The 15513-nt window shown below is 36.5% G+C and overlaps 1 protein-coding gene across 4 annotated transcripts in view; it reads right to left on the minus strand.

The window, feature by feature from the left end:
* Positions 1 to 15263, minus strand: part of Nuak1 (Nuak family kinase 1) — a 41601-nt gene extending 26338 nt beyond the window's left edge. For all 4 annotated transcript variants that reach the window (XM_028319627.1, XM_028319625.1, XM_028319626.1 and 1 more), the window contains exons 1-9: positions 15159 to 15263; positions 9381 to 9580; positions 8396 to 8504; positions 8161 to 8269; positions 7955 to 8074; positions 7347 to 7479; positions 6384 to 6462; positions 4515 to 4659; positions 3362 to 3470 (exon numbers count right to left, since the gene is read on the minus strand). In XM_028319627.1, the coding sequence (XP_028175428.1) occupies positions 3362 to 3470; positions 4515 to 4659; positions 6384 to 6462; positions 7347 to 7479; positions 7955 to 8074; positions 8161 to 8269; positions 8396 to 8504; positions 9381 to 9580; positions 15159 to 15259 (1105 nt within the window). In that variant the 5' untranslated portion in view covers positions 15260 to 15263. The remainder of the gene's footprint in view (positions 1 to 3361; positions 3471 to 4514; positions 4660 to 6383; positions 6463 to 7346; positions 7480 to 7954; positions 8075 to 8160; positions 8270 to 8395; positions 8505 to 9380; positions 9581 to 15158) is intronic.
* Between the last annotated feature and the right edge of the window lie 250 nt (positions 15264 to 15513).

Consider the following 15513-nt stretch of genomic DNA (forward strand, 5'->3'; position numbering starts at 1 on the left):
TGTTTAGTCGTTGAGAAAATGGAATTGACTCGAGAAAATTCAAGAGCGATGATTTATTATGACTTTTGAAGTGGTTTAACACAAAAACAGTGTGTTGTATCCTGTTTATCCGTGGGGAATTTACGGCATTGGCAAACTGGATTTAGAAACTGCTTTAAATACATGGAAATACGATCCTGATGCTTTAAAATTCAGAAGTCATATTGGATGGAAACAAGATAATATTTTTTCGGCTCGTTTAGGTTTAACCGAAGAAGCAGCAAAATATAATACGCTAAAAATGGCTAATTCGGAAAGACGTTTTCCAGCTTTCTGGGGGCCGGGATTTGACTGGGTTCCAGATCATAATTGGGGCGGATCGGGAATGATTGGCATGCAGGAAATGCTTTTGCAGGAAGCAGACGGAAAGATTTATCTTTTCTCAGCGTGGCCAAAAGAATGGAATGTTCATTTTAAATTACATGCGAAACAAAATACTACAATTGAAGCTGAACTCTTAAATGGAGAATTGAAGGTTTTAAAAGTAATTCCAAAAGAAAGAGAAAAAGACATTATAAATCTGTTAGGAAAATCTGAAACAGAGAAAACGAAATTAAACTAACTATTGCCAATCAAAATGATAAAGAAATTAATAAGTGGTGCTGTTTTGTCCATGCTTTTGACCACAAATGGACAAGCACAATCAGTCGCAAATGCTGATAAACAAATTGTAAAAGTTGACTTTGATTTTTTTCAAAGAAGACTGGAAGAAGTTCATGATCCGAGTTATGATTCGTGGGTAATTAATGAAGGAAAAGAAGCTGAAAAATCATTTAATAATGTGTCATTTAAGCTAAAAGGAAACTTTACTTCAAAGTGGTATAAAGTAGGAATGAGCGCTCCGTTTTACAATAGATTAGGAAGCGACGGTTTGGTTACTTCTGAAAATTTAGAATTGAAAATAAGTGGATTGAAAGCAGGAAAACATACGCTTTTAACTTTCCATAACGCCTTTGATGTCATTACAGGAAAAACTTTTTCACCGATAAAAATCTTCGTAAACGGAAAACTTCAGGAAACCGTGAATGCGAGTCAAAGAGCCAATGCTAAAATTGATGCTTCGATGGCATATATTACTTTTAATGTTGAAAAAGGAAAAGATGTAATCGTTCGATTTGAAATTGACCCAACTTCCAATCCTGATATCGTAAAACAGATTGTAATTAACGGTTTTGAAATTGATACACCAAATTTGATGAATCAGGCGAGAACTCCAGAACCAAAAAATAGAGACGAACATGTTGAAGTGGGTAAAACTTTAACCCTAAAATGGGATGCGGTAAAAAATGTGGCATCTCATAAATTGTATTTTGGTGAAGATAAAAATGCGGTAGAAAACGCAACAGAATCTTCAAAAGAATTTAAAGGAAAACTAACTGATAAATCTTTTACAGTTTCTGATCTATATTCAGGGACAACTTATTATTGGAGAGTCGATGAAGTAGATACTAAAGGTGAAGTAACTTTAGGAAATGTATGGTCGTTTAAACCTGCACAATTAGCATTTCCAGGAGCTGAAGGTTACGGACGTTACGCAGTTGGTGGACGTGGCGGAAAAGTAATTGAAGTAACCAATTTAAATGATGACGGTCCGGGAAGTTTACGTGATGCGATCAATCAGGAAATTGGGCCTAGAACGATTGTTTTTACTGTTTCGGGAAATATAAAATTGGCTTCGAGATTGGTAGCAAATCAGCCTTATATTACTATTGCGGGACAAACAGCTCCGGGTGAAGGAATCACAATCAGCAGAGCGCCAATTGGATTGACCGGAAATGATGGTGTAATTCGATTTTTAAAAGTAAGAATTGGCGGCGGAACTACTTTTGACGGAATGGGATTAACGGGCGCTGATTATAGTATTATTGATCACTGTTCGATTAGCTGGACAATTGATGAATCGTTTAGTTCGCGTGGTGCGCATCATATTTCGTTGCAAAGAACTTTAATTTCAGAAGCTTTAAATGTGGCGGGACATGATAAATACCCAGCTGGAAAAATGCACGGTTTTGCAGCAACAATTGGCGGTGATATCGGTAGTTTTCATCATAATTTACTGGCGCATAATCAAGGTCGAAACTGGAGTATTGGCGGTGGTTTAAACGGTGACGGTTATTATACAGGAAGACTGGATATCACAAACAATGTGGTTTACAACTGGGGAGGAAGAACAACTGACGGAGGAGCAAACGAAGTGAACTTTGTAAACAATTTTTACAAACCAGGTGCTTCAACTACCATATTTGTCGCCTTAAATGCACAGCATGAAGGCGTTGGAAAAGGAATGCAACGCTACTATTTTAACGGAAATATTATGCCTGGTTACTTTGATGAGAAATCTCAGGATAAAGGTAGAAAATCGACTATAAGTCATAATGAAAAAGTAGATTATGAAACTTTTGTAGACAAACCATTTTTTCCTTCTTATGTAGAAACGCAATCAGCGAAAGCGGCTTATAAAAATGTACTTTCAGATGTTGGTGCCAATCAGCCATTTTTTGATAAACATGATAATAGAATTGTAGATGAAACTTTAAAAGGAACTTTCACTTACAAAGGTAGTAAAAGCGGTTTAGGCGGTATGATCGATAATGAACAGGATGCAGGTGGATGGCCAAATTTTGTTTCAGAAACTCGTCCGGCAGATTGGGATACAGATCATGACGGTTTGCCAAATTGGTGGGAAAAAGCTTTTGGTTTAAATGAAAATTCATCGGCTGGAGATTTTTCAGATGCCAATCAGGATACAGATAAAGACGGATTTACGCAATTGGATAATTATTTAGATTGGTTGGCGCAGCCTCATTATTTTATCAATTTAAAAGATAAAAAAGTTTTAAGTGCTGGAGATTATTTTAAAGGATATACTAACAAACCAGTTTACACTTTCTCGGATGTTAAAAACGGAAAGGTTAATTTAAAAGGAAAAGAAATTCAGTTTACAACTGTTGANCGCCTACAAAACGGTCATTTTGGAGACCCAAACTTCCGAATGCAATGGTTGCTTCAATGATTGGTTTCGTGTATGGAAAAAATGTGTCAAATTTCGCGGAGAATACTTTAAAAAGCAATAAATACATTTTTAAATAGTAATGTTGTTTCACTTCCTTGATTCCCGAAATTTTCAGTGCCGCCCTCGTAGTTAGAAGACCACAGATATGCTAACTATGCGTGGTATATGGTTGCAACTGGTATCTCACTGAAACATTTATTGACAGACTATCTGCTAGCTGGGCGCATTTTGCCGCCCCTTATTTCTTTCAGAATAAAGGCGGATATCGACCTTACAGTCTTCAGATAAAGTATTCTAAACAATACAGACCTGCCACCAGTTCAAGGATCCTCTTCTCAGCGGAATTGCTAGGCTCCACGGCCTTAGACGCGGAGCTCGTGAGGTCTGCTCCGCTCTCCTCTGGGCCCAGTTCTGCTTGCTGCGATAACAACATGTGTTTATGAGCTGTTTAATGACGTAATCTCAGTATTCATTATTATAAAGAAAGAGAGAGACAAATTCAATAACATATGACTCGCAGACTAAGGACCGATTCGACCAAACTTTTATCCGAGAATAACTCCCGGTATAAACTGGCACATTGACAGTTTCAGTGTGGGAAATATGTCAAAATGACAAGTTTATTCTGAGGTTAATATTTACTCGTTTGGTCGAATCCGCCCTAAGAAAGATAAGGGATGAAATATGCTGCCTCTGATTTTCTGTCTCAACTACAGGCTTTTCGAGCCCCCTCTAGAACTTGATTATGCACATTTTGGTAGAATATTTGTTCTTGGTAAGTCTTACGTTTTAGGATTTCATATCAAATCATCAAAGTATGACGTAATACATATTTTTTCTTATAACGATATGCAATTTTATGAAACCTCTTACTTCGAACAAAAAATTCGTTGTTGTTCAAATTGTCTGCTAGTTAGCATTATTATTCAGACACACTTGGCTGCAATTCCATTCACTACATGTCATACAATGTCATATTTCCTCAGCTGTTTAAATAAGTGATAAATATTTGTAGACTTAAAAATCAAGTCACAATGTATATGAAATACTTACACTTCAACACATTTTCATTTTAAAAATAAGTCGGAAAGTTTTAAAATATGGTGGAAACATCATGATCATTTACTTGATCATTTTAATCATGCCATGTCAATTGACTTGTGTTAATGTAGATCGTGCCATCCACGAAGACGCGCCCCACCAATTTTCGGTCGAGGGATGCGGGGAGTTAGATCCGAGCAATCCGAGCGTCATTATAATAATTGTAGTGTGCACTCATGGATAATACAATTTAGCGTGTACCGATAACACTGAAACATTAGCGGAAGAATGGGTTTTCGTGGATAACACAATCTATAGAATAACGTGAGAAGTGTAGGCCAAATTCTTCTTTTGCAGAGGAAATTAGAGTTTCGTACTCCAGCAGTGGAGCTTTAATGACCTGATGACAATGATAACATACCTCTGACGAGGGCACGACGACAGAGTTTGAGTTGGAAGGCGCAGCCGGCGCTAGAGACAGTAGCAAATCCAAGCGCACTGGTGTCTCAGCCGCTAGCAACTCTGCCATCTCCAGGCATGACGTCTCGCAACCGGCGTTCACCCATCTAAAATTCATAAAATAAAATTCATAAAATTCATTTATTTATGCAAATAGGCTTTTAAAAAGCACTTTTACACGTCCCAATATTAACCCTACCACTGCTTCGGGACAATAAATGGGCCAGTGCTGAGAAGAAGCAGCGCAAGAAACTCAGTCACTATTGTCAGCCTCCTTTTTGCCATCTGAGGGACAAAATGTAATCTTAGAACATCCTTAAACGTGTGGAATAGTAATAATAATTGAATTTGAAAATACAGTTAAAGGAGAAGACTACAAGACGATTAGCTAGTTCTTGTATAATAAGACGATATTTTTGCCTATGGACAAGCTATATTTAGAATATTACAAGTTTTTTAGTTCCCAAATAACGTGGCATCATTAAGAATAAGAATTTCTTTATTGCGGTGAATGTGGTACAAAATGGTAATCATAATAAATGTCCGATTCACACATTTAACCAACGACAATTGGCATGCAACATAGAGTGAAACAGTAAGCACATAATTATGTCTAAATATAACACGTCATTAAAATTATAATAATACAGTCAAAATAATAAATTTATACTCAATTAAAAATAAAACAATTAAATACTTGTATTAAACATTAAATTTTACAGTTTAGAAATTCATGCTATAATAACATTTATCACTCAATAAATCAATTAACAATGATAAATTTCACTCAATGATAATAATTAAAATACATACCGATTAAAAAAATAAAATAAAATAATAAAAAGTCAATATCCTCAAATTTTACAATTAATAAATTCATTTATGCTATAAAAACATTTTGTCGCTTAGCTTATAAAGCTGGTATTTAAATTTAGTGGGCAAGTCTTTCATTGCATCCGGAAGTTTATTTATTGTACAATTTTATAGACATAAAGTAGCAATTTCTTTGATAATTCATCGTTGAACAAGACGGTACCACCAAACGATTAGGATACCGTGTAAAAAACGTACAAATACATCGTTTTGTTTTAAAAGAATCTATATTATTTTTTATTTTGAGTAAATGGACCATTTTGGCATAATTTGTTCTTTACTTGTACTTGATTACTACTGACACCATGTGACATAGGTACGATAATGTTGTGTATTTTACAATTTTATAAACTAGCTCGCTACCACAAATAGCCGTCATATTATCACGAAAGGTAGTCAAAGGTTTTATTATTATACAGAAAACGAGTCAATCGCCGCTTGATTGAAGTAGGTAGCGTTATTTTTCAAAGGGTAACCTCCAGACCCATTCGCTCGGTTAATATCCACTCAAGCAAGAGCAACATGCTACGATATTAGACGGGGGTATGACCTTTGCCCTTTCCTTAGAAAAGGTTGGGGGTTTTTGCTCGTTTTAAAATGAGACTCGCTGAACTTTAGCTTGGTAGGGTCAAGACTCCAACTTTAATCACTTTTCTGGTGGTTTTGGACGTACAAGTACAATTTTCCGAGCACAATCGGGACTATTCCCACCTCTGCAACTCCTGTGTAGCCAGGATATACAGCTTGACCGCCAATAAAAAACCCCAACCAGTGAAGGTCAAGTTTGTCCCGGGGAAAGTTAAACTGTCATTAGACCCGCAACGAAATTAATCAGAAGAACATAGGAGGAGTTCGAAGTTAAGGTATATACGAGCACAAGTAAGTTCAATCAACGCTTACTAGAAATGGACTCTACCTAAAGAGCTTTAGAGCCCAATTGTAATTGCCAGATACTTACGGATTGTCGCAAATGTACGCGATGTCGGCACGTTTCAGCGGATCCACCGTGAGCATATCGCGAATGAGCGGTGACGCAGCTGCAACAAACAATCACTTGTCAGTTCAGGGAATGCGCAAACCGTTTTGACCTATATTTGCTTACACTTAAGAGCCTACTATTGCATGAACATGAGTGAACTATTCTGATCTATATTTTCATATAACTTAAGAGTACTATTGCATGTCTACGACACCGATCCTCGTTACAATAGTAAAGGAAATAACACTATTGCTTGTAACTACGTTGTTTGTCATTATCATCTTCATTCATAGTGGCGACGTTTATATGCTAGTCTTATTGTTCTGGATTCTCCTTGATTCCTGTACATTGTAGGTCAATACCATTTGCAATAAACAAACATCACGACGTTATTTTGTTCTTTGTTATCTATGTTAGTTTGTTTTGCTTTGTGATGTTTTCCTTCCGCGAGCTAATAATGCTTTTAATAATAAATTCCGATTTACATAGGTACCTACATTTTTTATGTACCAAGTTCAACACAGAATTTATATTTATTTACAGGACAATATAGCTAAAGCACTGTTTGTTTGATTGAATATAGTCGAAAAATGTATCAGCGTAATGAAATTAGATTTTCAATGCTCCGTCTATACTAAGTAGAAATTTTTCACAACAAAAAGTGCGTTTAAACAATACGCAGTTTAATTTAGTTTCTTTCTGCTTATCTATGTCGTAAACTTGTTACTTATTTGAAGTACAATTTTAAAGTAGGTAAATGTACTGTTTGTTTTATTGTAAAGTAGCTTAGCGATCAGACCAACAGACAACACTTTATCCAGTGATTGTAGTATATTCGATGTGTTCCACGCCCGGCAAGCGAAAAGTCGTGGATTCAATTCCCACCAGAAGCAATTCGACTTTTTTCAATTTTTTTTTAATTGTAAAATATTGTGTACTCACACGAAGGGTTCTTGGGCTCATAATAGTCGCCGTTGCTAATCTGTCGCACCAAGCGCTTGAAGTTGGAGCCGTCGAACGGCATGGCTCCGTAGACTAGAGTATAAAGAAGCACCCCCAACGACCAACAATCCACCTGTAATACAAGATAGGGTTTGAAAAAATACGCCATACGGTGTTTCTGCATTTACTTTTTTACTTACCATGTTAAGAAATAAAAAAGTAATTGGAAAGAAAGGTCCTAAATTTTAAGCCATAATCGATATAAGTACAACGTCATAAGGGCAATCTACTACTGGGCGTAAGCATCCCATATAGAGCGTCACAAAACACAATCGTTTTTATCCAGTCACTATAATTTATACAGTAATTTGTAACTAAGAACTACCATTATAAGTTTATTTTTGCTAGCAATGTTTCATGTTGCCATACTGATAACTGAGTTCCCTTTAATAATGTCATTTTTAGGTGAAACGTAGGTACGTACGCAGCTTAACAAACAAAAAAAGAAATTCGAAGTAACGTCAAAGGATATACACCAACATAAATTTATTAGTGACTCTTTCGCCTAATTAAATTAGTACCCACCAAAGTGGTATTGATTGCTTTACCTCAGGGCCGATGTACGGCGTTCCTTTAACGATTTCAGGCGACGCGTACAGCGGTGACCCGCAGAATGTGGACAGAAGCGATGTCTCTTTGAATACGTTTGAGAGACCGAAATCAGCAATCTGGAAGTCAATACAAAAAATTCAATTACTATATGAACAACTAGAGATTATATTTTTCTATTTTTTGAATAAATAACGTTGAATACCTTGGCACTACCAGTGTGATCGAGCAATACATTTTCCAACTTCAAATCTCTATGGCAAATTTTATGAATATGGCAATAATACACAGCAGTCGCTATCTGACGAAATAACCTGAAATATGAAGCTCGTTAATATTTACAAAAATACCATCTCTTTTAACACTTGACATTGGCCAAATCAGTGTGTCCAATCGCACGACTGCAGGAATAAAAAGAATTAAAGCAACCATAGACGAACCTTCTAGCCTCTTCTTCTTGTAATACTTTTTTCTGACTAAGATAATCATACAGTTCTCCGCCGGAGCAATACTCCATCACGAGTATCATCTTTTCACTGTTTTCAAATACTGCAAAAGAAATTTGATATAATTAGATTGCATTATTGTTTAAATATCATTAATATTGATAGTTGTTTTAATGTATGCAAGCATTGTACGCTTCATTTTTAATAATGAGTCTCTAATATTTTCTCTATTATTCTTCTTTCTATTCGGCGTATCATCATATTCATCATACCTTGACAGACATACATCGTCATAATGGCTCATGTAACGATCACCAACCACCAGGCAGAAATTAAAGAAAAAATCAAAAAACCAATCAAAATCTACGCGTGCAAAGGCGAATCATGAATTTAATGCGTCTTTTCCTAGACTTCTTTCTTATGGTTGCACGTGCAAATAAACCAATTATAATTATCTTTCAAGGAAACATCCAATGAAAAGTTACTGCTTTATTATGCATAAAATAGTTACGAGCCTGTTGCTCGCAATCGTTACTCAGCGTAACATAAAAGTACATTTAAACAGTTCTGATAATTATTAGCCACGTCACTTTGCTAATGTAAAAAAATGCGAGTCTCACATTTTCACAGGCTTATTGACGACTTCTGTACAACTAATTGGTCTAGATATACCTTATTTATAGAATGTGTGAAAAACATAAACTGCACGGGTTGAGTAAGCAAGTATTACATCACAAACCTCAATGCAAGAGCATTAAAATGTGTCGTATAAAACCATGTGAGTATTTTTGGACGATTTTGATGTGTTGATGCATCGTTTGGGTCAATGAGAAATAAGATACGTCCAAATTAATGATCCCTTGAAATTGAGTATCAGTGAACAGAATGGTATACTAATGTATGGTTATTCAGTTGTTGTGTTATCCTGTAAAGTTGCTAATTTTGGTTTACGTTGAAGATATGTTTCCTCCACACTAACCTTCATAAATATGTACAATGTTCGGATGCCTCACGGAAGACATGATCTGCACCTCTCTCCGAATGCGGACCAGGTCCGCTTCAGATTCGATCTTGCATTTCTTTATGGTTTTTATGGCGACCTCCTGCCCAGTCTTCTTGTTGATGCCAAGCTGAACTTTCCCGTACGTGCCTTGACCTAGTTTTCTGACTATGTCAAACCTGAAAGGGAGTCAACAATGTTATTCATTCTCATCAATCAACGTAGGCAGGTCCCGTCCTACACATCTTTGGATATAAAACTCAGGTCATTCGGTTTCGTCAGCTTTTATAATGCTTACTCATCGTTTTAGGCGTTTTCCTGGTAATATATTTATTTTTAACCTGTTTGCAGATTAAACACCCTTTACCTGTTACAGAAGGAAGGATGAAATCATCAGACTAATTAAGAGAATTATTATTCCATGACATATCCATAATAATGATTATAATATTTATTTCCGTTCATCCTTTCAAAACCATGTCGTGAGATATGCAGCACGTTTTCTACACATAACTTAGACCACACGCACAATAGCGCTTTAAAAGATATAATTTTGAATGTCGTGTTAATAAAATGCGGGGAAACTGATTATTGAGCTAATGACCGCCGTGATTGTGGGCATAACGCCTCAATTGAGCGCCTGATTAGCGCCCGCCGTCTAATTGATCATGCAAATCGATGCGTCGCGGCGAGACTGACTAGTCACGAATGGGTGGCAAGGAGCAGGAGATAGCGTTTATAGAAAACTAGCTTTCCGCCCGCGGCTTCGCCCGCGTGGAATTTTGTCTGTCACAGAAAAACTTTATCGCGCGCGTCCCAGTTTCAAAAACCGGGATAAAAACTATCCTATGTTCTTTCCCGGGACTCAAACTATCTCTATGCCAAATTTCATCAAAATCGGTTGCGAGGTTTAAGCGGGAAAGCGTAACAGACAGACAGACAGACAGACAGACAGACAGACAGAGTTACTTTCGCATTTATAATATTATATAGTTGGGATAGTTGGGATAAAGAAGGAAAAAATATTTATTTGGTCTGTCCTGGCGTCGCAGAACGAGGAGAGCTGACCCCAAATAATGGGAAAGGGCAAAGAAGAAGATATATAAGAACATGTCCAATGGAAACGTTCTCCTAAGTTCTAGGGTACAGTAAGTATGCTGTGTGTATTTATTGTGAAGTCGCTCTATAACAGCTATGCGTTGTTACAACCAGGCCTGTTCATCTCCGCGAGTTTGCATCGAAAACAAAACACGCGCGACTACCCCTCCTGAGATACCAAATCGACAGGACAATCACGAGCGAGTATTGACGCACGCACGTATTCTTCACCCATTTGCATTGTAAAGACAATAAACCATAATGTAAAAACGGTGGTGCAATTAATACTCTACTGTATTTTTTAACTGCCTGAATAATATTAGAAACACAAAATATAATTCATGCTTATTCATGTATTTCCTCCGCCATTTTTCGCAGTTTGGCACCTCGCGTCACACATCATTTTACCGAAGTCAGCCCTATGTCTTCGGCGCAGTACCGATCACTGACGTTTGTCAACAAAATGGTGCTCGACTCTTGAGACAAGCTAAATTACACCATATTGTTAACGACATTCGCGAAGAAAATCTTCTGTACGAAGTACTTATTTATTATTCTGTGTTACAACTTACAAGTGTTTGGTTTGATGCTCTGTCGTCCGTACAAACAATGACACAAAAATAAAACAGTCGATTCAAGTTAATCCCCTAAAACTCTCGACTGAGAAATATTTATTCTTAAACAGTAAGATGTTTATTCCCAACGTCGAAATATTCTCGTGGCCATATCGTATTTTCGTTGAACACTCTTAGAGAACAAAAGCAGCATGACTGTTGTTTTCAGAAGCCCGTAAATCATATTGAGAGAACCGTTGCGGAATATAAAAAGTTTTAACTATCGGACGTTAATGATGTTTTATTGGTAATATTGGAAACTCCTTTTGACTCTTACTTGGGGCTAGCTAGACAAGCACGAAAGCATCGCGATGTCTGCCCACGCGCAAGTCTTTGCATAAAACATTGCACGACCGATAGCGAGGGATTTGTGTTATGTATTTTAATAGTTTTATTGATATTTGTGAATGAAACGACCTCGAGCTCGCCTTAGGCATTCTCTTCCAAACGCCTTTTACCTTGTGTTTTCTTGGAAACCGATTCATTAAAGAGAGAACGATTCAAGTGTATCATTCATTCAGAGGAAGGTCAATAGACAAAATATAATAAACATAATATTGAAGTCTTAAAAATTAAAGATACCAATGTTACGGATCCCTCGGAAATAGCAAATGTCTTTAATAATCACTTCATAGATATCCCTTATTTAGCAAATAGTCATCAGCCTTGTCTAAATAACCTAAAATTAATCAACCGGATCCCAGGGTCCATGTTTTTGAACCCTACCGATGAAAAAGAGATAAAAGAAATTATTAAATCTTTGAACAAGACTAATTCTACGGGGTATGATGCCATAAATACTAAAATAATAAAAGTATGTGCTAACGAGTTGGCACCACCTTTGGTGCACTTCATAAACAGTAGCTTTATAGAGGGTAAATTTCCAAGCTCGCTTAAAATCTCAGTTGTTAAACCATTATTCAAGCGTGGAGATAAACATGATTTAAACAACTATAGGCCGATTGCTCTCATTCCAGTTCTATCAAAGATCTTTGAAAAGGTAATGTACGCGAGATTGAGTTCATTTCTGACAAAGAACAATATAATTAGAGACGAACAGTATGGATTTCGTAAGGGAAGATCGACTACCATGGCTTGCTACTCTCTGATCAAGAACATATCGACCCTCATGGATAGAAAGGTACCCGTGTCAACTATATTGTTCGATATGAGCAAGGCGTTTGACTATGTCAATCACAAAACTCTTCTAGCAAAGCTCGAACTCTATGGAGTACGGGGGCCACCACTTGATTGGTTTGAAAGTTATCTGAATGAGAGGACCCAGTTTGTAGAAATTCCAAAACTAGACGATAACTTTAAAACAGTTATACACAAGTCTGAAAATAGAATAAATAAATCGGGCGTCCCCCAGGGCAGCATATTAGGCCCATTACTATTTATTCTATATATAAATGATCTTCCAAAATGTACTAATTATCCAATCACACTTTTTGCAGACGACATATCTTTAACGATTCATAAGAAACCTAATACAAATTATAATGAAGAAATTAATAATGAAATAGACAGGGTAGTAAGTTGGTTAACACAAAATAATCTAATCATTAACACTACAAAAACAAAATACATACAATTTTTCAACAAAAACGCTAAACCACAGCAGTTATCCATACACCATCGAAACGTAGTCATAGCCGAAGCCACATCTGCGACATTTCTGGGTATAGTGATAGATTCGAGACTGAATTGGCATGACCATATTGACATGGTATGCCAAAAGCTAAACAGATTCGTGTATGCTCTGTATCGCCTTTCGCGATTGGCTAATCGAAACACGGCGCTAATGGCATATCATGGATATGTAGGCTCTTTGCTGAGATATGGATTAATTGTGTGGGGGAATTCAACAACCATTAACCGTGCCTTCATTTTGCAGAAGAAATGTATAAGGTCTATTTGTGGTGTCGGACAGTTGGAATCATGCAGACCTCTCTTTAAGCTGTTGAATATACTTGCGCTTCCTTCTTTATATATATTCGAAATATTATTATTTGTGAAGAAAAATACGAATTTATTTACAAGGAAACGAGAGGACTGCAACTTCCACACAAGATACCCATACAGATTGACAATACCATCAGCAAGTACAACCTGTTTCAGCAATAATAGTTATAGCATGTGTGTCAGAATATTTAACTTGCTTCCGAATAGTGTCCAGACTCTGCCATTTACTACCTTTAAGAGAGTCATATTCAAGGTTTTGGTTGAGAATTGTTTCTATAGCATCAATGAATTCATTCAATTTAGCCGTAGTGGTCGCCTCGAGAGGCTATTAAGGATAACAATGTGACTTACTCGTAATTTTATAAATAATTAGATTTAAGTTTGACATTGTGCTAATGAATTTGAGATTTTTATTTTATTTTTACTGACTGACATTGTATTTTTATGGAATTGTATTATGTATTGTTTAAAATAAGGTAATTAATGAATTTTAATTGTAATATGAATAGATTGCACGACGACAAAATATTTGCATATCGTCATATCGATAAAACATGCCTGTTCACACTACACAATATGTAATAACAAAATTGTACCATGTTTTTTGCAAATAAATATTTATTATTATTATTATTATTAAAGGTGACCTGATTTTTGTTTACAAAATCTATTCTCATTGAACCGCCTAATGGGTTTTTTGCTTCATTTGTTCTTTCAGTAAAATAGTTTTTCAGAAACAAACTGATTTGAATTTATATAAAAAGATACAATAGAGATGTGTTCATGTTTTATCATGCGGGCTATTATCATTAATTAACTATGTGTTAATTTAAACCGCGAAAAACTTGAATTACTTTGAATACGCAATTAAGGTTGGATAAGTTACTCGTATCGTAATCATTCGTCACAAAAGGTGACGGATATTAGATGTAACAACAGTAACGATTCGTAGGTCGAATCTCAGCCTATTTATTTAGAAACATACGCTTCTAAGTTTATACGCGCTGGAGTGACGTAACTGGCAACCTTTACGCCCACTGCCAGAGTGTAGGTGAACGAATCGCCCTAAACTCGGTCACCGGCATATGACGGCGCTGTCAACGTATAACCTGCTCCGAGATTGGTAAAGGTAATAGTCAAAGACCGGAATTTGGCCACTCCTAGCTATGACTAGTCAGTCGAGAAATAATTTCCAAACTTCATTGACAGACTTGCACAAAATCGTGTACAAAGGCTTTGCGATATGAAATCATTGTGACAAAGTCTAGAAGTTTAAAGGAAGGTCGTATGATGAAACGACACTGAAATCTCGATTTAAACACTTTGAAGTTCAACCAATTACAGAAAAAGTCCGTTTTAGAATGCATGGTATAATGCAGGCCTGTATGTCACAATCATAAATTATGTGACGTCAAAGCTGTTTCCTATTTCCTTCACATCAGTCTTTTCACCTCGCTTACTTGTGCGTCAAATTGAACATTATACGCCCACCCGGCTGCTAGATAGGTCAGTACCTATCTGACGAGGAGCTACTTCTGACTATTCGAAGTGGGTTTAAGGACCTATAATTTAGAATAAAGTGTACTAGTGAAGAAAAACTTATCTATCAAACAATTGAACCTGACTTGAAATAACAAACAATCAGTCGATAGGCATCAGCAGCACATATTTTATTGATGCATTCGAATTTTACGAAATTAACCTATTGAAACAAATTTTTTTTTTCCTGACTTAAGACAAACGTTCATTATGCAACAGATAATTTGCAATCTTCATCATCATTTCAGCCACAGGGCGTCCACTGGCGAACATAGGCCTCTCCCAATGACTGAATGAATGACAAGTTGGTCGCTACCAACCGTGCGATGTGGAAGTCAGGCCGCTGCCTGCCTCCAGCGCCTTCCTGCTACCTTTATTAAGTCATTTGCAATATTTTTTTAAATTCTCTAAAAATTAAGAGCGCCATTTCGATTGCAATGCAATATTTTCCATTTACAGACTTAATCTATGCTGACTTTGAAAAGAATAATGATTGTATCTTTAGAATACAAGACTTAATAGGTCTGAAAAGTATATTTACCTCTGTTTGAGCCGTAACCGGTGGTCGTGCAGCCGCACGTCCCCGGTGTTCTCTATCCCGTCCATGATATTGGTGGACCGTTTCACTTCGCCCACCACCATTGTGACTGCAACAAAATATGTAGCCAAATTAGTCAAAAGGCACATGATCGATTCTTTGTCTAAAGTAAAGAGACACACACACATCGAAAAGCATTACTAGGTACTCTACTTGAACCTAAATGTAGAATATTATACGCACTTGCTAGGACAAAATCTCTCATAGTTAACGCAACGCAAAGATGACTCCATCCAAATAGTTTCAATGCAACAAAATGTCAATATCATCAACATTAATCAAGATGTACGTGTCAACG

This window comes from Ostrinia furnacalis, unplaced genomic scaffold (assembly GCF_004193835.3).
Source record: "Ostrinia furnacalis isolate ACB-3 unplaced genomic scaffold, ASM419383v2 OfSCF7306, whole genome shotgun sequence".
In the NCBI taxonomy this organism is placed as follows: domain Eukaryota; kingdom Metazoa; phylum Arthropoda; class Insecta; order Lepidoptera; family Crambidae; genus Ostrinia; species Ostrinia furnacalis.